The following is a 23,063-nucleotide window of genomic DNA, read 5'->3' as shown; positions in this document are numbered from 1 at the left end:
AGAATTTATAGCCTCACTTACAGTATTGCAATCTATCAAAATATATATTTTATCCTAGCCCTACCCTATCCTAGTTTTTTTTAGGAAAAAATTTAAGTTCATTTTTTAAAACTTTTAAAAAATGACTAATAAATCTACATTGTGCCTTGTATTGTGACACATTTCGTATCCCTAGATTATTGCTAATACACAATCCTGTGTCACAGACGTGTAATGGATTCAGCAAGGGCAAAAAAATGGACTTTTTTGATTATGACGCAGTTGAGTTTGTCTCATTTGTTACAGGATTTTTGTTGTGAGAAGCAGCTGGCCCTCAGGTATCATCACACATCTGGCTCTGCATTCAAAAAGGTTTGGACACCTCTGATGAAGATTATCTTGGACACAGATTACTTTAAGTATCTCAGGCTTCTGAAAATTAAAAAGGAGCTGATACTGCTTTAAAAATAACAAACATGAAAAACCACCACAATGTTGGTCAAATGTTAGAAGAACAGTTTAATCATACATAGTCACAATTCTGCTTCCAAAAATGAGTTTGTTTTCTTCATCTAACATCTGGAAATGTACATAAGGCCACCTGAAAATGTACATGACTTTGACAGTGTGACAAAACTCATATGTTCATATTTATATAATTGACAATATTTTACATTGCTTTTGCTTACAAGGTAGAAGCTGTTCCAAAATACAGCACTCTTCTGTACAAAAATAATTCTTGTCATATCCTGTGAAGTTTCCATGGTAGCAGAGAGGACTAAATGCAGCCTCAGTTTTTAGTACAGAGTGTTTTTTCTTTTTTCTTCTTCTTTTTAAACTGTCACTTCAGAAAGACTATCAACAGTTGATGTTACAGCTCCAGTACAAATAGAGGCTGGCCTTTCCCACAACAGATTAAAAACAAAAACCATGCCAGATTGTGAAGCCATAAAGTTTTTTTTTCCTTTAAAATAACACTTGATCAAATAAAACTGTATACATTATATTCAAGGGGAAAGGAGTGATGAATATACACACATCAAAATGCACATTTTTGCCTTTTTCTCCCCAAAAAAGTGTAAAAGACATCCCATTTACAGCATAAACGTTTACAAATGTACAACTGTACAGACGAAATAAAAGCATCACTACAAATTTAGAGCAAGGCCTGTCAAACACCACGACTAGACATTTTTTTTTTTCAATTAAACTAATAATCTTACACTTATTAACTGCACATATACTACATGTATTCTACAATTATTCATATGAAGCAAAGAAGCCATCACTACGAGCATTACAGGTGAATTGTATAGCTTTTGATGGCCCCACCGGCCTCCACCAATGCACTTGCATACCCAACCAAATGAAAAAAAAAAAAAAAATTAAAAAACAAAAACAGAACCATTAAAAAAAGGTTCTCTCAACATCCCTTTCTTATCCCCGCTACTTCTAGTTCATTTCACCTCAGATATACAAAACTGGGATAAGCTCCACTTCACAATTTTTTTTGGACTACTCTGACCTTCAGGCGGTGGGGGTCCCATCATCGCTGCAAGCCCCCGAAACCCAAAAGCAACAATTTACTCATACATAAAGATGCTATACATCGCTAAACTACTTCTACGCAAGAGATGATTATTCAGTACATAAAGATACCGTCTCTAGGGCAGTGTTCATCTCAAAGTACAAGACAGATAAGATGTTACACAAAACATGATAAAGAAAAAAATCATTCCAAGGATTAAAATCTGTCACAGCATGCCAACACATACCCCGCTCCCACCCCACTATCCCCACAAAAAAAGCCCCTACTACGGTCATTTCATGTTAAGATTATACCAGGTTACACACCCACTGTACAACCAAACCTCATGCTCTGCTTCTATAAGTTAATGGTAGCTTTTTTTTTTTTTTAATATTTTGCATAAACCCCGAGTGATCACCTGGATGAGGGACAGACGGCTCAAATGGGGCTCAGTGGATGCAGCAGCTCAGGTTGGTCAGTCTGTAATATTAAGTACCGAAAACTGTTCAGATAATTACATCCGGCAGACTACAAGCTGCTGGGGTAAACACACATTACCCCCTATTAGCCTGGAAAAACAGGAGGCGAGAATAAGCCACCGCTGGAAACACACCACCCTAAAGCACCAATCCCCAAAGCCAAGCTCACAAATCTGGTCGTGAAGACCTCAGGGTGACTGTGGCACAGGACACATAGTACTCACCTGTGGACGGAGGGGTTAATATCCATCCGTACTATGCAGTGCTATTTGAAAACTAATCCATCAGCTGCTTTGGCATGGGAAAACACTTTAACTGTGCATGGGATAATAATATACAAATATAATATTCAATTGCCTAGACTTGATCTGAACAGCTGACATATTAAGTCTGGTTACAAAAACAAATGGAATTGTTTTTTTTTTTTTTTAAAAGGATCACTCAGTTTAGCCTTATAAAATCACTTGCTGGTGTTAATTGTAGGAATTGTAAATTTCAGCAAATGTGTATAAGTTTTTCTTTCTACAGAGAATTTACAAGGTAAAAAACTAAATGTACAAGATAATATGAAAACCAGTCAAATACATCAATTACATCATTAACAATGGGTTTGTGCTTTACCCAGAAAAAAAAAAAAAAATTATCGGCCTGCTGACTGTGCGTCCCCTGGGGGCCACGCTGGGAACCTGCACCAGGGGTGGCAGAGTGGCAGGGTTCAGTTGTCACAGCGTTCTTAGGTGAAGTTGTCTATTTCTTTTTCTTTTTTTTGGTAATTCCCCCAAAAATGGGATATCAGAGGGTGTCAAAGGCTAACCCCTATGGCTAAGGAGCATCTCTCACAGGACAAGGGGGGGGGGCTCCTACTCCTCCACTTCTTCAGGGGACTCATGGTGTCGATGTGACTACATGAGGCCGTTCGTGGGGCCACCAATTGGACCCAGTTCAGATCCGCTCTTCATGTAGTACTTTTCCAGCTTGGCCAGAATGTGCTTGCCGTAGGTGTACTTACGTAAAGTTGCAATGTGAGGCCGGATCTGAGGAGGGAGAGACAGCACAGGTCAGCAAATCTAATCGTTTCTAAAAAGTTTCACGCAAAAATCCCAAAGACTCACTGGCTCCAGATACTAAAATGTGACTTACTGGTTTTCTTAGTCTTCTTAGACATTAAATATTTTGTTGGTTAGATGAAAACAAGACATTTGAACAACTTGGACTCTTAAATGAAAGGCATTTCTCAGTTTTCTTGCATTTCACTAAATGAACAATCAATTGACCAATTTAAGAAAACGATGGGCAGACTTATCGTCGATAAAGAGCAACTTCTGTATTTTCAACCTAGACCCTTTTTTCCCATGCTGTTGTGTTTAAGTGACAAAGGGGAACAATGATTTTTAAAAGTGGTCCAGTATTGAGCGAGAGTACTGCAGCTGGCAGCCGCAAAACAGGCTGCAGTGTCACCACTCAGGGTGATTATGCACCGTCAATTTACGCCCAACAAAGGTGTTTTTTTTGCCATTAACAGGTTCAGATTATTATTCTAAGTGTCTGACAACATTGTGAAAAGGACCTGACAGAAATAAATCTTTAAGTTGATGAGTAAGATCCTTTTTGTTTAACCAGAAATAGCCCCAAAATTGCTATCGCCAAACCTGACTGACTACATTTAAATAGTCATTTTAGTGTGAAAAGAGCCGGCGTATTTTCACATCTAACTGGGTCAATTAAGGGTTTATTTTAACCAAACTAGAGTTGCTGATTGTTGGAACAGTGGAAAGACAAACCAAGACATTTTTTGTGAGTTGATGCGTGTTTTATGATGATACATTTATGTTTATTTAAACAGAGGCTGGTGGCTTTAGCAATGGTTATTTTGAAGCAGTTTCTGGTTTATTATAATCTCTCTCTTTAACAAAATGGTCCATCAACAAAAAACAAATAATTTCATCTAGTCAGAACACAAACAAACATGGGAGGAAATAATCATGATATATAGTCAATTTTTGCAGAAAAGTTACACAAGAATGGCGAATATTGTTGTCACAACTGGCTTAGACGTTCAAATCGTTTTAATGTTAAGAGTCCAAGTCACCAAAGACATTGTACTTAACCATTAGTATTGCTACACTTATGGATTAAGACGGGAAAATTTGTTCAGACTTTTTGCACTTTGTCCAAATAATATGAACTATCTTACTAGTTGGGCATATAAGCTCCCTCTCTCCATATCTCCATGATGACACAATCTTAGTTTACCAACCTTGTGCATGATGATTTTGCGCTGAGCAGGTTCTGCCATGTCAATCATTCTTTGGACAACATAGTTGGCGTACTGGTCCTTCATCATGGTGTACAGGGCGCTGTGGGGCCCGTCCTTCTGGCAGCACACTTCATCAATCAGCAGAGCTCTCTCGGCACGCGAAGAGTGGATCACACACTTCTCCACGACATTACTGATGGAAAAACACAGAGAGAAAATTAACAAATTTATAACTGAGCTGGAAGAGTTACAGCACTGGCCGGTCGTGGTGGGTGCTTTTTATGCCCACATTTGGAAGGCTGAATGTTTGAATCAGTTTCTTTTTTTAGGACTATATTTTCTTTGTGACATTTTATAATGAAAGACCAGTTGGATAAATGTTTTGAAATTCAAACAGTGGGTGGTGTACTGACATTTGCGATTGTCAACGTTAAAAGCCTGTCACTCACTAACAAACTTTTCTGATATCTATGTGGTTGGAATAAAGCTTTATGGTTGGCAATCTTTTCCATGATGCGAAGAGGCTCTCTTATTTTTTTAAGTGTGCCCTTGCAGGTGGTGCTTTGGATCAACATAAGCATCAGTGCAGACACCCTGACTGACCATTAGGGAAGCACCTCAGACTCCAAACCAGACATATCGAACCAGGCCAAAAGATCTATGGTCACTAAATGTGGGAGTTTCATGAAGCACTGTTAAAATAATATTTTTTAGCAGTTATGGAACATAATAATTTAGTGGATCATATTTTCAGTCTTCTAGTGGTCAAGTAGCTATGATTGAATTATAAAACAGTTCAAATTAAATCATTTTTTTCCATTAATGGTAAAAAAAGTACTGATATGTATTTTGATTCGATCACTGCACTGTGCTCAGATAAATTAAACTGTCGACTGCTTTATGAGATATTTGAGGTCTGATGGTGAAAACTTGAACATTCTAGGACCTTTTTGATTGTAGGAACTTTTCTCAGGAACCAGAAGCCCTCTGAGGAACTAACTGTGTTTCGACCACAGGGACCACGGTCTAAATTAAGTTCTCAGGACATTATTTTAACACCCGAAAATCCCTGATTGAGGGGTACTACTTTCTTAAAGTACAGGTCATTCGGAGTGGGGTTTTCAGCTTTGAGTGACTGGTCAAGTACACCCAGCAAAGACTCATCAGCGGCCATTTTTTAGAAATCTGGGCTGAAGTAATAAAGTTGCACTCAAACCTGTATAAATGTGAATTTCAATGTAAATATCAATATATATCTTGCACTCCAACCATTCTTGTATATAACACTTTAATTCCATGGTTCTGTTTCTTGCACTGTTACACTGTTACTTGTGTTACTTGTTTTGTTTTGCACTGCTAGACTCGTATTTTTTATATTTTATATTTTTATCTTCTATTTTATCTGGTTTTTTTTCTATATTTATGTTGCACAAACCCACCAGAACAAATTCCTCGTATTGTGTTAACTATACCTGGCAATAAATCTTTTTCTGATTCTGATTCTGAAGGAAACTTTTCATTTCCTTGAAAAGTAATTCCTGGCAATTAAAGGTCCAAGAATTTCTGGTGGAAACACTACTGAGATCTGCCTTATGGTGACAAAAGCAAAGTCTTTATATCCCCGTCACTACATTAATACATAGCTTACCTTGCAAATTTATGCTGACTGAGGACGAGAACCTTTCCACGGACCTCTGCGACGATCTTGCTCTTATCTTCTGGTCTTCCATGCTCCAAAACATGCTGAATGACGTAGTTTCCATACTGATCCTGCAGGAGGGTGTGGAAGTGTGAGCTCGGGGTAAAAAGTCATTTCAATGCTGATCAATCACAAAAGGATCCGTGCGACACCCTTTACTTTGATTGATACTCATGCACTACTTTTCACCATGGGTCTTAATTGGTGTGAGAAAATCATGCATTTCTACAATGATAGGTAGACGAATGAGTGACACCCCCATTTGTAGTCTTACAAATACCCTTACGTCATCACTGCGGAAGGTCAGACAAAACAGATGCTGCTGGTTTGGAGTGTTGACGACCAGACAACACAACCAATAGCATCTTTGCCCCTTCAGAAATGGGTGATAGACAGTTATGGGCGTAATTTTAGTGTGACAAGATGGAGACAGGAACTCACCTGACCAAGCAACAAATTAACACCACTCTGACTTGATATTGTTAAAGTAGTAACTTGTTGGGTCGGTAGCATGACCTCCACCTTTAATTTGGTAGTATTTGCCATCAAATTCATTTCCTGTCAATCTGTTTTAACAAAAAACTGCATTATTTTGCTCCTGGACTTGACTTTGAGTCAAGTACTCGAGGTGAAGTGATTTAAGCACTACTTGTGAACACTTTAGATGTCCAAACTCTCGTCTCGGGGAGCTTCGATCAAATCCTGACAGTGACATCAAGAAAATGAAAACAGAAAAACAGATTGATCAGGAGATGCTGTAGGCAAAAGAGAGGAATCATCAGACAGCAGGGAAGCATGTGCCATGTGAATCCTCTGTGGCATAAAGCAAGAAAAGGGGAAAAGGCGAGAAAGAGGCGGCTCAGTGGGTTAGGAGAAGGCCTGTAGTTGGAAACTGGGAGTTTGAGAACTATCTAAATGTTAAATTAGATTCTTTACACAAGAAAAGATAAAAAAAAAAAAAAAGGGAAAGAGGAAGGGAGCACGGGGACATCCGCGAGAGAGAGGCAAATTGCTCTGACCTTGAACAGTGCATCGCGGGACACTGTATAATATGTTTTGGGTGTCATCTCCAATGATACGCCTTGATATTTCTAGATGGAATAAGTGAGGGGGCAGGGTGGATGTTTTAATAATCACATAGGTCAGATGTAATGACAGCTAACAGTGAAAATACATTCATCCTTACACTTTACACTTAGCAGACCACAGCTACACAGGAACAATGACAAGCTGAAAATATGAAATGCTCAAACATGAAGGAGACATGCAAATACACAACACAAGCACACGTCTCAACATTAAAGGTCCGTCACATCTAACAAACATCTGCAAACAATGTGAGCTTAGAAATGGGACAGATTGGAGACAGATGTGCTCACCTGGCCCAGCTGTTCAGAGTGCTGATGCAGCTCTTCCAGGATGGGCAGAGTCTGCTCCTGAGTGCAGTGCTCCAAAATCCTTTGGATAACTCTGCATCCGTAGGGATGTGTGGAGAGAACAAACACCTGCAGAAAGAAGTAAAATAAGAACTGATCAATAAACCAAAATACACAAAGTATACACATGGCATGACTGCTATTTGGGCTGGGTATCATTACCTGACTCCTTATCACCCAGAACCGAGTCATACTGAAACTTCTCCAGTAAAACAATACCTGCATTCAACTCGTTTTTTTTCCCTTAGTCACTGTGAGGGTCCAAGGACAGAGGGATGTCGTATGCTGTAAAGCCCTCTAAGGCAAATTGTACTTCAAGAAAACAGGCTTTATAAATAAAACAGACTAGACTTTTTGTATACAGATCAAGACAAAAAAAGACTTTCTGTGATTTTGCTTGCAGCCATTCACAGCAAGCAATCTTCAATGCAATTTTTCAATTTCAATGCGTGACTGGCCCACTGCCACATCAGCTAAAATCCATACAGTCTGGGATGTGGTGTTTTTATTGAGTTGGCAGCTCAGCATGCTGAAATGCAACCAAAACATTTGGAAGAACGACTAAACTGTAAATCAATCCATTCATATGATGGCTATCAAATGGAAGTACAAAAAAATGTAATATAATAACTCAGTTTCCAAAAAATATATAGATTAATCCAACAAACCATGGTTTCTTTTGTCTTACAATTACTTTACATCTCAATGTTTTACCTGAGTGTAAGAATATTCCTGTCATCACACTTACTTGGCATTTAATCATTTGACACCAGGAACACACTCCCTGCCTGAGCAGTACATGAGCGTTGCTTAACCCGTTTTTTCTCTTCAGCACTCATGTTAACAAGCCAGAGCAGCCACACTGCCTGTGTGTGTCTCCTGCCTGTCCATCACATGGATGCATAAATGTTTCTTATGATTCTCTGATCTGTCGCATAATGTTGCAGCAATCTGTTTGTTTCTTCACAATACATTCTTGCATTTATATATGAAAAAAATAACTTGTCAAAGCAAATAGGGAACATCTGGATTCATGTACAGGACTCTCAAACATTTCATATTCCCATCTCCACAAACTCAGAATGTGGATAACAAAAGGGGAATGACTAACAGCTGAGTCACTGCTTACGATAATAAACTTACCTGTCCTTGGAAGGCATCAATGATGAACTGTAGGGCCTGAGGCTGGACACACTCGATACACTTCTGCACCACATGGTTGCCATTCTGGTCCTTAACGCACTTCAACACATGGCCATCCAGCTCACGGACAATGTCGCTCTAAAGTGAAGAAATTACAGGACGGTTGATAATTGTAACAGATGTCACTGTGTTGAAATTGAGGATTGCAATATGTTGGCTTAATTTAAAAAAATAAAAAACTCAATAATGCATTGTTAAAAAAGAAATATAATCTCACTTACAATTACCTGCTGGTCTGAGGAAATGGACTCCAGGGCTTTCTGAATGACCCTGCACCCGTACATCTGCAAGGCCAGGGGAAGGACGTGACCACGGATACGTGTTGCCAAAGCCAGCTTCTGGTCTGCACTTCCAAACTGTAACACACAAAACACAAACTCCATTGCATAAATGCTACAGAAAAAACGTCTTTGTTCTTGTTACTGTGAGTGAAATGACACCAAGATCAACTTTTAACAATCCAAACCTCAAAGAACTTTTGGATGACATAGTTTCCAAAAACATCAGTCATCAGCTGGTATGCTGCTTGCAAAATCTCTCCAAACACCATCTGCCTCTCAGCTGGGGTGGCCCTCTCTAGCTTCTGCTGGATAAATCTGGACAGATGTAAGATAAAAAAAATCTCTTGGTTCATAAGAGAAATGCATCCGTGTTAAGTTTTAAAGTAAAACAACACAAAGCAGTATTTTTAAGCTAGACAGTATATCTTAGCCACCTGGATCCATGCTGGTCTTGAGAGAACTCCACCATGTGGCCTGGCAGGTCACGGAGTTGGAGGTTTGGGAAGCGGTTGTTCCTGAAGTCTTCCAGTAGGCGGCTGCGTCCGGACGGCATGACATCAGAGCGACTGTAGCGGGGCCGAGACGGAGGGAACAGCTGGCTGCTGGAGTTGAAGAGACTGGACGTCCCTCCGGTGCTCCGGTACTTGGCCTCAGCTCCAGGCGCTGCAGAAATGTAACGCCCGCTGCCATTTGTCAGGCCACCTAAGATTACAGAGTGACAAGATACAGCTCTATTGATGGCAAAAGTTGACCATAATTGTTATGTACGTATAACACTGTGCACCTTATGATACAAGACACATTTCAGAAAAATATTCTGTTAATGAAGTCAAATCAGATCATTTACAACAGTGGTGCCCTACTGGTGGTTCGTGGTCCCGCAGTGCCCGCAAGTGACTCATGAATGAGTCAAGTTTGTAAAAACACTTAATTAGAGTACAGACCTACTGACTTTGTTGAGGGCCTTAATTATCACATCAACCTGTTTTTTTCCAAGTACAGCAACTATTTATTGCCCTGTTCTTGGTATTACTTGGCCTATTCACATGATTTGCCTTTGCAGCATTTTTATATAACCAGTCTTGAAGCAATAATATGCACTTTTTTGGTTGCGGTGCTATATATTTATTTAATTCTAAGTAATTTCACTTTATTCTTACGCTATATGTTTTATTTCACTGTGTTGTAGGCTGATGTGTTTCGATTTTGTGAACTATAATTGAATATTTGGTCATATATCTTGCGTGTGGATGTAGAACTATTGACTAAGGAGCAATCTGGACCCCATGACTGAACCAGTGGGAAACACTGATGTTAAACACAAAAAATAGTTCTTTGTCTAAGGGGCTGGACAGTGACTGACCTTAGAAAGTAATTTAACACTGAATAGGTTTTAAAAAAAAAACATTACTGAGTGTTAAATGTTCTCTTTGATCAAATATGTCAGAACAGATCATTCATTATTCCCATAAATATATGGTTTACCTAAGTGAAGGCTGGAAGAGGATCCATGGGAGGAGGGCAGAGAAGGTGGAGGAGTGAGCGGGGAGTGACCTGGTGTGAGGCCGATGGGGCTGGGTGAAGAGGAGTAACCCAGACTGTTGTAAAAAGGCTGGCCGATGGGGGTTAAACTGCTGCCGCCGCGTTTGTACAGATCAGAACTTGCGAGCAGGGAGTCCCTGCGAGACACGCTGCTACTGGTAGAGCTGGATACTGCAAAAAACAAACAAACAATGGAAAACCAGTGTGAGAAAAAAGGACAAATACATTTATTTAATCGTCAAGTGGTTTTGGCTAAGTCACTGACCAGAAGAGCCGAAGCCTCCAAGAGCAGAGCCCAGGCCTACGCCAAGGGAACCACCGGTACTGCTGAAGCCCAGGGAGGAGCTTTGTGGTGGCGCCGCAGAGGTGTGTGAGAAAAGGGAGCTGCTCTGAGAAGTGTTGGGGACTGATCCAGAGCCGTAAAATGAGCTAGAGGGCAGGCCACTGCTGGGTGGGGGGGCCTGCTGCTGCTGCGGCTGGGGCTGAGGCTGAGGCATGGAGCGGTACAGCCCGTTGGCTGGAGGACCAGACATGTTGTTACCGGAGCCAGATGCTGACACCGCAGCTGCTGGTAGGGGGAGAGAGGAGAGTGTGAGGGGTGAAAGGAGAGCTGAGGTCAGTGTTTTAAAATTTAGACAACGTGGTAGTAAACATACTGTCTGCTTAATGTGTGGGCCCCTATTTGCAGTCTTCAGAACTCTGATCATGGTGTCCTATATCACGTCTGCATGATGTCTAATGAACTGTACCTGTATTTGTATGTTTTTTTGTGATACACTGAACTAGTGGTATCAATTAAGTAACAAAGAGGAGTGGATCCACATATCGAACATTATAATAAGAGGTGGACTAGTACTTACCAGCTTGTGCTGCTGCTGGGTTGATGAGGAGAGGGGTCTGAACTAGACGAACTGGCCCACCTAGACCAGTTCGGGCACCAGGGCCCATCACCAGGGCCCCAGTCTGGTCATAATAGGCTGCAGGTGCCAACACCTGATAACCTGAAAAGATGAAGAGCCCAAAATGGAGTCAGCAATATACATTATGACATATGAAAGACTTTAAAAATGACTAAATCTAATCTAATATTAAGTTCAAATGATAACAAGCAGTAAAGATAAATGTGCTTGGCTGTTTTTGGCAATAAAGTAGTTGTATAAAGTGGTCTACCAACCAGACATTCCTGCATAAGCCAATGCAGGGTTTGCAGCAGCTGCTGCAGCTAGAGATTCCTGCTGACTCTGTTGGCCTTGACCAGGTGTGAGAGGTCGCTGGTTGGTTCCTGTGCGCATCACCTGAAGAAGATAAGGAGGATACTGTCACACCCACAGGCTGCAGAAATAATACTGCATTCAAAGCTTTCAAACATATTCTGCATTTAAAGCACCTGAAAACTTGATTTCAAGTTTCAAGTCCTTTTTTTATTACATTAAATATTTAACACTAAATAAGTAAAAGTTTGATTTGATTTAACCAGGGTTTAAATGTCACAAAAACAGACACCGAGAAATCTGTCAAATTACATAAGAGGGAGAGCCAGTCAGTCTGAATGCATTCAAATGGTGGCAGGGTTTTTTTGTTTTACTGTAATATTCTACTATCCATATTACGCATTTTAAAATGCACAGCTTTGTGGCTCTGAACATCATAGTTTTGCCTTTACGTGGGCATTTTCTTCACTGTGAAATGATGCAATGAGTGTTAAGTCAAGAAATAAACCAGACTTGCGTAAGTCGGCCCACATTAACTTTGGGATGTGCTTATGAACCAGTTTAATCCTGGTGGAATTGGTCGGTCGAGACAGGCTTTTCACGATGACCCCTGCTTCTCAGAGCCATCTTTATGAAACACCTCTTAGATGAAAAGAGCAAGTCACTTCCTACCTGTGGCTGGCCTGGCCCTGGTCCCTGATTGGATGCTTGCTGATTAGCTGAGTGATTGGCAGTTGATGCAGCCTGTTGCTGGAAAAGGTTGGCCGGGTAAACACCCCAAGGAACACCATAGTACTGCGGTGGAACCACTGTGGGGCCTGAGAAAGACATTTTTATGTTGCAGATACATCTTGCACCACTGATCAAAAAAGTACTTTTTTATTCTAAATGAAGGCTTGAGCTGGAGGGTGAAACTGTGCTGCATGATCACCTGCAAGTGTGGCTGCTGCTGCCAGTCCAGCGGCAGTGTACGGGTCGGCTCCAGGGGGGCCAGCATTAATGATGTAAGGGTTTGGCACAAATGCAGGAGCAAGGCCAGCTGGGTAATAAGAGGAGTAGTCATGTTAATCATATTTCCATATCAAATCTCATCCAAATGAGTATGCAACTGTAAGGAACAGATCTCTAGAGACAAAAAGCAGTTAACTATATTACACAACACACTACTACACACTGAGTAAGACAAACAGCCCCACTTACCGAGATGTTGCTGCTGGGCTGCAGCCAGGGCGTATTGTTGTTGCTGAGCTGCAGTGAGCTGTTGAACGGTCAGGGGATTAGATCTCTGGAACAACTGGGGAAAAAAAACAGAAACAAATAACAAGGATCACAATCTGTTGAGCAAACTTACAGTTAGATCTTGAAATCTGCGTTTTGTTTTAAAACAAACCTGCTGCTGTGAGTTGTAGTCAAACAATCCTACTGGAGTCCCTGACGAGTCCACCTGAATCTGGTTCCCAGCATAGTCAAACTGGAGGGACTCTACACCGGCTTGCTGCTCCATGCCTCCCATATTCTGGGCCTCCTGGTTCTGGAAGTCCTCGGGTGCCTTGTTTTGGGCAGGGTTGTGCTGTTGAAGAACATGCTGGTGGTGCTGTCCCATCATCTCCAAACCTGTCTGACTGGGACCCATTCTCTCCACAGCCTCAGTGGGGGAAGCTTGGCGGCTTCCTGGGGTTGGACTGGTAATGTAAAGAAGCGCATAATGGCATATTAATACAAAACTTTGCCTCAGACAAGAAGCCTAGCAACATTAATGAGACTGTACGCCTGTACATGTATGTTCAGTCACATATTTGGACATTTCAATTATGCGTACACTTCACTATAATGCTCAACATTAGAAGAACTTCAGTATCACCTGTTAAAATAGCTTTTGGTGTTCTGAAATGGGAGGATTATCTACAACAAGAGCTCAATTTTAAACACCTTAGTTAAAGCATTAAACAATAGGTAGCCATTAGTGCTGGGTTGTGTACCTTTTTTTACTTTTCCGTGTGATATAAATTACTCATAAACTGCTAAACCGATGCATAGCTGAAATTTCTGTAACTCTTCAAAAGGCTTCACCACGGTATGCACACGCTGTGTCAAGTGCTTACTGTGTACCCTGTTACAAACACCTATAAGTAGGGATGCACAGATTTACTGGATATACATAGTAAAAGTGCTTTTGAAGCAGTTACTTAACTTTTTTTTTTTTTTTTTTAAAAAGCATTTTCATGTGAAGGACAATTTCTGTGTTCAATGCTGTACATGATGACACTCGTATGTTTTTATATTCCACGTGCTCCTGACAGCAGATTAAGCCACCGTATAAAAGGCCAGGTCATGCAAAATAATTAAAGTAAAATATTGTGATATACTGTGAAACTGCAAGAATCATATAAAAAAATAAATATCATGATATACATTTTTGTTCATACCACCCAACACTTGCAGCATTTTACCTTGTATTGTAATGTAATGTAAAAAGTAAACATACTTGAAATCTTTGCAGTCTCTGTCCATGCCGTTTAGTAGACCTCTTCCGTTGGCTTTAGCAGGATCATTTTCATCTCCCACCTTCAAGTCTGGGCTCTTGTCCTCTTCAAAGGGGGACACTTTCTCTTGGACATCACTCTTCTCTCTCCCATCTTGGTCAACATCTCCTCCACCCTGTATTCATAAAAAATAATAGGTAAAACTATGTGCCTGCCAAGTCAATAAGTGTTCATTAAGAAAGACAACGACAGAAGCTCAACTTACATAGCCTCCATTCCTGTAGCGACCATCCATCTTGTCACCGGGAGAAGAGCTCAGGACGTACTCCACCATGCTCACCCCCAGGCCTCCACCTTCTGAGCGAGGTGAAAGCACAGAATTGGCATCACCATTCCCATGGAAACTCTGGCCAGGTCGCCGCTGCACCATGATTGGCTGAGACACTGAATGATCTGAATGGAAAGCCGTGATCAAATATCTAAATAGTTGTGTACATAAGCTATAGCTGGGTAAACACCCACTCAGATTTAGCCAACACTGAAAATCAAAGGCACACGGTGGGGCATGTGCCATATCCAATCATGTTGTTTGACTTGGAATAAATTCTGCACACTCAAATCTTCTAACTGATTCTTTAACTTAAAGAAAGAAAAGCCAAGTGTGAATAAAATACAATACACAAAGATATGGAGGCACTCACGAGACGATCCCCATGCATTGTCCCTCCACTCCTCTCCAAGAAGCATCCCTTTCCTTCCATCCTTCGCCAACTCGTCAGAATCCCAGAGCTTTTTTGCTGGCAGAAGCTACAAATAAATTGTACATATTTTCTAAGCATCTGTAGGATTATTGCTACTGCAACGTAACACTTAAAATACACCACTTTCAACAACCATTGCATTTTTGAAAACTTGTACAGTGTTTAGTTTACAATTTTGAACTTCAAAGTGTTTACTGTAATCTTGCTCAGCCAAACACTTTCTCACTTATATATTCCATAAAAAATCCTTAGACAGTGAACCCTTATGGCTATAGACTTGAGGTGGCTGTAGAGATGGTAGTTTGCTCTTTCAGAAAGAACACTTTACTGCATTTTTAATCATAAAAAAATGTATACTATGCAGGATTTTCCTTTAAAACAAACTAAAACTTTGTGGTGGCGTATTGCATTTTCCTGCAGAGATTCCACCCTCTACCTGTATTTTCATAATTTCTTGCAGTGGTTTGAACATTTCTGGGCTGCAACAATCAGACAATGGTGTGCAGACCTCAGCCAATAACAGCATGCAAGTGAGGTTGGGATTTTGTAAAAAGGTAATTACCAGGTAATTGTAGCATGCAACCAAGAAGGAGCTACATAAATCACAGACCCCTTGTCAAATAAAAGCATAAAATGCAGCTTAATGGAATACCAAGCTGACCAAGGTTGTTGTAAAACCAAAGAGTACATGGGGTTGACTTTCACTTTCATTTTTGCTGGCAAGCGCTTAAGGACAGGATGGGGGTGAAGAACGATAGAGTTTCCCTGTTTTCCCTTGAACAGGTAGGTGCTGACGATTAACTTCATTAACTTGCTTGAGTATCTGCCTTTCCATTGCAGCAAATGTAACAGTAGTTTGCAGTGTTCATTACAAGCACGGTACGAAGGAGGGGCAAAGTCTGAAGGTTGTGTTCACAAACTGTAATTAATGATTCCTGCATAGTATACCTTTAATGATTGCAACCACTGCAGAGCTGATATACAGTGCTTTTTAAAAAATAATCACATAGATTAATTCCCCATGCTCTATAATTCACTCTTCTGATGCCCATGTGTATGCTCAACTACAAACTATGACTATACATGTCCTACTTTTGTCTCAGTACAAGCCTACAACGCTGCCATGATTGCACACACAAGTGCAAGTTGGTTTGGCTCTATCTGATCGGTGTTAAAGAGTTAATCACAGATGTCTTAATGCTGTCTTTGAAGCCAAGACAGGGTGACTGTTCATTCAGATTTTTATTTTTGATGTATTGCTCTACTACAATGGAGAAAAAGATGAATGTCAGGACCTTACCTCTCCCATGCCCCTTGACTCCAAAGCAAGAGCTTGGAAGTCATAGTTCATTTCATCCACAGCACGGACCTAAGACAAAGAAAGACAAACAGGACTGTAAACATACATTTAAAGACACTAAATGGAAAGCCACAAAAATAGACTGAAAAAGATATGAAATTGTTCCACTCACTGTAGAGTGGAATAAACTAACATGGGTTTTCCTTTTTTTCGGTGTTACTCTGAAAACAATTTGATTATGTAAAAAAAAAAAACAAAAAAAAAAAAACACACCAACAAAAAATATGGTTTTCGATACCGTTTTAAAGGGCCACTCTGGAGGCAAAAAGCTCTTTAGCTCAGAGGCAATCAACATGAATATCTCAATAATCAACACAATACAACCATCTTTTGTTTTGCTATGAAAAGAAAGAAAACAGTTTTTGCCTCAAATGTGTAATTCGAAATGTGTACGCCTAATAAGCTATTCATAAGTTATGCTAATAAATAAAGTACAACTGTTTTCAATTATTTTCATACAATGGATGATTTATTTCTGCAGTAAGACGAGCTAATTTTGATGTTAAGTTACAAGCACATTAAAGATTATAATCATATCATTTTAACATTACACTAAAGAGCAAGACAAAACAGTGGTGCTGCACCCAATTTCTTTAACTTGAGTCTGACCTGTGTGCATGTGAGAAGAATGGGTGTCAAATACCAGAGGTCACTCTGGCTTGAGGGCTTTTTGTCATCTCAAATGGAGACCTTTCGCATAAAACACTAAAAAGGTGAAACCATCGAAATTTTTTAAAGAAAAACTTTAAAGAAGGGTGGCTCTGTCACAGCATCCTTTTCATTAGGCTGAGTGAGAGCCCATGCCTCACCCACTGTAAGTATGCGTGAGGGCCTTTTCAACAAAGGTCTCAGACATGCATAGGAAAAGTGGGCCCAATATACAAAATGAAGAGGGACCACTGCACAGTCAAAAGAGTGAGACAGAGATTAAGAGGCCACGTGTCTCAATAGTTAGAGTAAGTTTGCATAAATTAAATGCGGACTGGTAAAAGGACAAATATACACAAATGCACACACTTGACCAGTAGTGTATACCAATAAGGTGATACATTAGGGAATCCAAGTAATAGGCTCAATTTAAAAGTGTAAGTCCACTAAGCAACCTGAAATGGCACAAAAGGTAAGCAATAAACTGCCAGAGGTTAAGGAAACATTATGCAACTTTTAGTTGATTACTAAGTCTCATTCCCAAGTCGTTAAAAACCAACGTTTCGGGCTGGTGCTTTGGTCTGACCATCAACCAAAGGCATCAGAATTTGATGACTAGGAAATGAGACTCAACTATCAACTAAAAGCTGCATAATCTTGCTTTAAAAACAAAAGTTTAGCTGACCAAAAACTAAAAAATTGTGTAAATTTTTGTTTTATAAAAATGCTGGGTTAGCAATTCACAACTTGTTCTGCAGAGATGGAGGCAAATTAAGCACTCAAAATAGATGCAGACAATTCCTACATGTGTCCCAGCATTCACTGCTTCCTTACAAACCCTCTGTATGGAAATAGTGTTGGAACAGAATGTGTTGCTACACCCATTGAAGCATTATTTGGACAATAATGAACTACCAAAAGTAGTATACTGCATTCATAATAGTAACAAAGAGGCAACTAATGACCCTAAAAATTGTGTTGATCGTTCGTTTTGAGATTGCAGCAAAAATCAAGGTGTTAGTACAGTCTTACGTCAAAAGGACAATAGAAACTGGAGGACACTGACAGGAAAAGGTCTGTAGGACACAAAGCCACAACAGATTCAGAGAAACAGTTTCTGAGAGTTAACAGCTTGCATGATAGACAGCTCACAGGACAACAGCTTTAAGCACGGAGGTCGAAATAAGAAGTCTGGATAATTTACTAATGGTCTTTACTAATCACACATAACACTAATCTTCTGTCTGCTTGCATGAGTGTACGTGTGCGTTTGTCTGCTCATTCAGCAGTGATAATAGGCCATTACTAAAAAAAATGAAGTAAAGAAAAAAGACCAGAGGCCAAAACAATTGCTTCATATCAGCGCTGCAGTGATACTTTTGGCTCGCTTGGAAGCAGCCGACGGAGTTTCATGGCTGGCAACTTAGTGCTTCTGCTGTCTGTCATTAGTTGAAAACAGTGGCTCTGTGGTTGACTTCAAGTTTACTTTGGGTGGTTTGCTGCACTTTCATCTCTTGTCTGAACCCTGCGTTAATGAAATGTGCTCTTAGGTGCCAACATCAGGCACCAACGGAATAAACGTCAACGTCGGTATTCAGTAGTACCAATATAATTTGGCTGGCGTTTAAGCGACTTTGATGAGTTAAAAATTTTGAATAAAGTATGGTAAGGCAATTTTTTTTTTGTTAAAACATTTGACTGGTAGCATATATGTGTGTGTGTGTGTGTGTGGGACAGGGCCACTGGAACCAGTCCAGTTTTGTGGGAGGTTAATACACCTAAAACCATAAAAATCAAAGAGCATTTTGATGTCAATGTTGGTTTCTTTACCTTCTTTACCATTGCCAACATCATTGCAGGTCTAGTACGTAGGTACCACCAGAAAGAAGATCAAATCTAAACCAGGAAGTCCAGTTTGTGTAACAAATCCAGAAATCGAAGACTTTTTTGATACCAAAACACAGCATGACAGTTTAATACTGTAGGACATGATAATACAAGTCTGGCTGGTTATCACAGCAACAGTCAGACTCCTGCTGTGTCAAAGCACTCGTCTCACAAAATTTGCCTGCTGCAAATGAGGAGGCTGCATTTTATAAAAAGCACTTCTGTGCCATCCCAGCACACCTGGCCCATGTGTGAGACAGACTGTTGATCTGTCCAGAGTGTACCCCAACTCTCAACCAGTGTGTGCTGGGATAACCAAATATGGGGGGTGGACTGACCCAGAACTGGAATGGGTTTGCTTTTATGGAAGATATCTCAATTATCCTAATTTTGCCTTGAAGGAGGAGGCTGATTAAGTTGAAATAAATATTTGGTGTACACAAATAAAGCTTCAACTCAGCTGTAGCAAATATTTCCATTTGTCTAGAATCTGTTTTCAAATTCAACTAGGGAAACACTTAATACTAATTAATCTAGATAAACGAATTAAAAGAATTAATTTTATCATTTTATAGATGCTACTTTTTCTTGGATGTGCTCTTTCAGAAACAAACACTTGGAGAAAAAAATAAAGCTGTAATGACTGCTATTTTTCTTGTTTCCTCAGTTATTTTCATACATTGCACTCATCATAAACTGGCTTTTAAAAATGGAAATGTGCACAAACCTACATTTTCACATCAAATTAGTACTTGTTTTTACTCCAGAAATCTTACACACTGTTTTCTAGAAGATAAAGTCATCAATGTATTTACAGACATTTTCAGTGAAATTCTTTTACTGCTTCCACTCACAACATTAAGCTCCAACCAAAGCCACTGACATTTTCTATTTAATCAAACTTAATAAGACATGCCTAGAAGGCTTTTTATAGATGAATGGCTGGCATCTAGTGTAAATAATCATGGATTAACTGAAAATGTGAAATACATGACCAGTGTGACTAGTATGGTCTTGTTGTTTGGATGCATCCTTATTATGCATCCTATACAGCAGAACTTACTTGTTTAACATGCAAGTTCTTGTATTTAGCTTTATGCACATTTTCTGCATGTGTTGCTTTCTGTGGTTGGCGCATCTAAACCATATGTATGCTGGGCACTTTTCATGAAAAAAGGTGCTCAGATAAAGGGTAAAATTGGAATTACCCATAGGTAACGACATGTTGTTTTATTTTGAAACAGTGTTCAGTGTTTCAAATCCCTTTACCTGATCAACATGATTGGCATCACCAGTTGGCCAGCGATGCTTACTGGGTGTGCAACCTCCAAGCTGCTCTCCAGGCTGCCTCTGGAAGAAGTATCCAACTGTGGCGTCATCCTGCGACCGTCCACTCAGCGGTGGCTGCGGGGTACCTGGGGTGGGGTTAACAACCCTGTCCATGCCTTGTAAATGTGGGACTCCAGGAGCCTGTCCTGCTCCCCCAACTGTGGCTAGGGGCCCTCCGCCATGAACTCTGACACCTCCAGTCTCAGGAGCGCCATTTGCATGCAGCATCCCACCTCTTGTCTCCTGCCAGGCCACGTCATTCATACCTAGGATGCTGCATGGAACGCTCATTCCACGGGAAAGCCTGAACAAAACAAAATATGAATATTAGGGGTCTAAATCACAAGTTTCATCACAATACAATATATCGATTCTTTGGACAGCATTACAATATTTGCTGATATCACAAAATCTGCGACAATACAATTTGGATTTGATACAGTTCAAGGGGCTGCAATCAATACGAGACGATCTCAGTTACTATCCTCCATCTTTTTCTTTGCTGCTTACCATTGTCTGCCTTGCGCTACACCACGAGCAATGTCTAAATGTTTTTACAGGAGGCTTAAATGGAAATGGTCACACAAGCTCCTTCTATGCTGCCTGTTCATGGCAGGAATAAAGCCCTCTTATGCTGCCTCACTGTACTGTCCATAAGGTACGATCATGGAATGGGGGACAGAGTGATCTCGCCTTTAAGCCACAACAGGACATAGTAACAGCACCTAAATGGTGTCTGTATAAACAGGACAGCCTGCAAGACAGAATCATTAGCAGCACAGGTGTGTTACTTTAATGACATGTTATGCATGCGACCGACTGCAGGTGATTTAAAAAGTTACTAGCAGCAGTTAGCAGCTAACTCAAAGAAGAAGAACAGTGACCATAAATGTCCGCCAACTGGGTAAACATGAGAATCAGGAGCTCCATATCCTTCAAGCAGAGAAGGAAATCAGCCACCTTTAAACAGAGGCTGAATATGATCATTATTTCCATGTTATGTCTTTGTAGTTTAGAAATCACTGCTGATACATATGGTACACTAAAGGCCAACGCTGTTGTGTCACATCCATCATGCCTCTTCTGATTCTGCTGTGCAGGCATGCTTCCTAAAATCAAATACTGGAGTGGATTAATGCTGCCATTGTTTTGTTCAGATTAAAAATCCACAGGAGGTATAAAAAGGTACTTCATAGCAACCCTGTAGTATGATCTCTGTATAAAAAGGGCTACAAATGTGCCATGGCAATTTCTGAATAAAAGCATAACCTATTTTCACCTTATATCAATGATGTTGGATCATTTATCAGTGAAATATTGATCCTGGTTGATGTATTGCTGCACTCATACTGGATATGCCGATTTGTTTCATTACCATTTTGCGCTGTTCTGTATAATAATACATTATTGACTTCTCATCTACTAAAGAGGCTGCCTTACACATATTGGTCCGATATATGGGTCAAGTTTTAACTTTTTGCATCGTTATTGAGTCAATGTAGCACCCATTTTAACGTGACAGTTAGTTTCCTGTATTATGGTAGCCTTTAAAGTAATAAAAACTGTAATATACTCGTGGTCTTTATTGCTAACTTCTATGTGAGGCTTGATATATACGAACTTTTCAAGTAGACGTTGGCAAAATGATGCACTGACAACAATGTAACAAATATAATAGGTACAACTTGAATTTTCTTCGCCGGGATATGACTAATTCCCGAGTTGCTAGCTTCTTTCCATTACTGTTCCACGGTTGAAGACTGAAATGTTAGCAAATGTTGCCCTGTACAACCGTATTTATTTTATTGTCTTGTTAAAAAAAAATGGAATTAGCGTCAAATAGGAAATCTAGATAAATATGGCGGTCTATTTATTTACGTTTGGATAATGCAAGAACAAAACTGCTAACTGACAAGCATGTTGATGGCTTGCAAGAGCGAGAATGCTAGGTAACGTTGTCGTTAGCCTAGTGTTAGCTGGTGGCTAACGCAACGCTACCAATGATGTAACGTAACAAATTATACAAACTAGATCACTCCAGCATATCATATAACATTGCTTACTTGTTAACCACAATAGAGGTTTCACTGGCTTTTATATTATGTTTTTAGCTACACCGATATATCCAAAAACGTTGTAAACCGACAACAAGCCGTTCGGTAAGCTAACGTAGCTAACCTAGCTGCAAGTCCGCTGCTAGCAAGCAAGCTAACTTAGCGGCTTTGACTGAAAATTTACGCAAATAATGGCGTTGAATGATTAATATGTCGCTATTCATACCCATGTAGCATATCATTGATTATTTATTGACGTCCAATTCTTATTTAGCACTGACGGAAAACGAACATATTTAGTGATAGCTAATGTTACTTCACCGGAGTGAGCATTAGCAGCCTCCTTAGCTTCAAGCTAGCCGGAGCAGGCCTGCTCTATTTACTATTGGTTACACATCAAAGTTAAACTCGTAAATTTAACATTGTTTTACAGTGAGCTAGTGAGTTTCCATGATAGTCGGACAACGACCTATTTGTTTGCCTCAAAATACCCCACTGGTTGAATGCAACACGTCAAATAAACCCAAAAGAACTAGTGTAAGAGCTAGCTAATTTCCAAGTTGGTGTTGTGTGAGCTAAAACATCAACCAAACACTCAGTGGCTAAACAACATGGCCCCCCTTCAAGTTCCAAACAGAGGGGCCTTAACCGCTAAACAAAAGGGGAAATACTCACACCACGGCAGCCGCGTTTAAAATCAGACGCTTCGCAGAGCTATCGCTTTCGATGTGAACAAATAAAGAGGAGATACTCACGCGTTGTCGTGTCGAGAGAGGGTCTATGCTTGTTGCACGCCGTCAACCCAATTCTATATTGTTTTGTTTCCTTGGAGAGAGCGGTGATTTAGCAAGGCTTGATAGTCAAAGCTAAGAGTTTGCCTACGCTAGTGCCCCCTCCCTGTAAATAACGTGAACTACGCAGACATG

At 40.2% G+C, this 23,063-nt stretch overlaps 1 protein-coding gene across 6 annotated transcripts; it reads right to left on the bottom strand.

Annotated features, from left to right (window-relative positions):
* Positions 1-474: 474 nt before the first annotated feature.
* Positions 475-23,049, bottom strand: pum2 (pumilio RNA-binding family member 2). Of its 6 annotated transcripts, none has more exons than XM_088089259.1 (23): positions 22,893-23,049; positions 20,024-20,387; positions 16,160-16,228; positions 14,800-14,905; positions 14,364-14,551; positions 14,101-14,273; positions 13,006-13,297; positions 12,816-12,909; positions 12,547-12,654; positions 12,288-12,433; positions 11,579-11,699; positions 11,265-11,405; positions 10,670-10,972; positions 10,348-10,575; positions 9,297-9,564; positions 9,048-9,177; positions 8,803-8,937; positions 8,522-8,659; positions 7,322-7,447; positions 6,962-7,033; positions 5,892-6,013; positions 4,244-4,436; positions 475-3,020 (listed from the first exon to the last, which is right to left on the bottom strand). In XM_088089259.1, exons 2-23 carry the CDS (start codon positions 20,372-20,374, stop codon positions 2,889-2,891), a joined length of 3,636 nt encoding a protein of 1,211 aa, XP_087945385.1. In that variant the 5' UTR covers positions 20,375-20,387; positions 22,893-23,049; the 3' UTR covers positions 475-2,888. The 6 variants fall into 6 exon arrangements, with proteins under 6 accessions (XP_087945385.1, XP_087945387.1, XP_087945386.1 ...); XM_088089261.1 differs by having other exon boundaries at positions 8,809-8,937; XM_088089260.1 differs by having other exon boundaries at positions 10,670-10,969.
* Between the last annotated feature and the right edge of the window lie 14 nt (positions 23,050-23,063).

The sequence above is a fragment of the Plectropomus leopardus genome, chromosome 16 (genome assembly GCF_026936395.1).
Source record: "Plectropomus leopardus strain MGB_pleo_1.0 chromosome 16, ASM2693639v1, whole genome shotgun sequence".
In the NCBI taxonomy this organism is placed as follows: domain Eukaryota; kingdom Metazoa; phylum Chordata; class Actinopteri; order Perciformes; family Serranidae; genus Plectropomus; species Plectropomus leopardus.
Note: the sequence above shows the minus strand (reverse complement) of the source record. Positions and strands in the feature narration are given on the sequence as shown.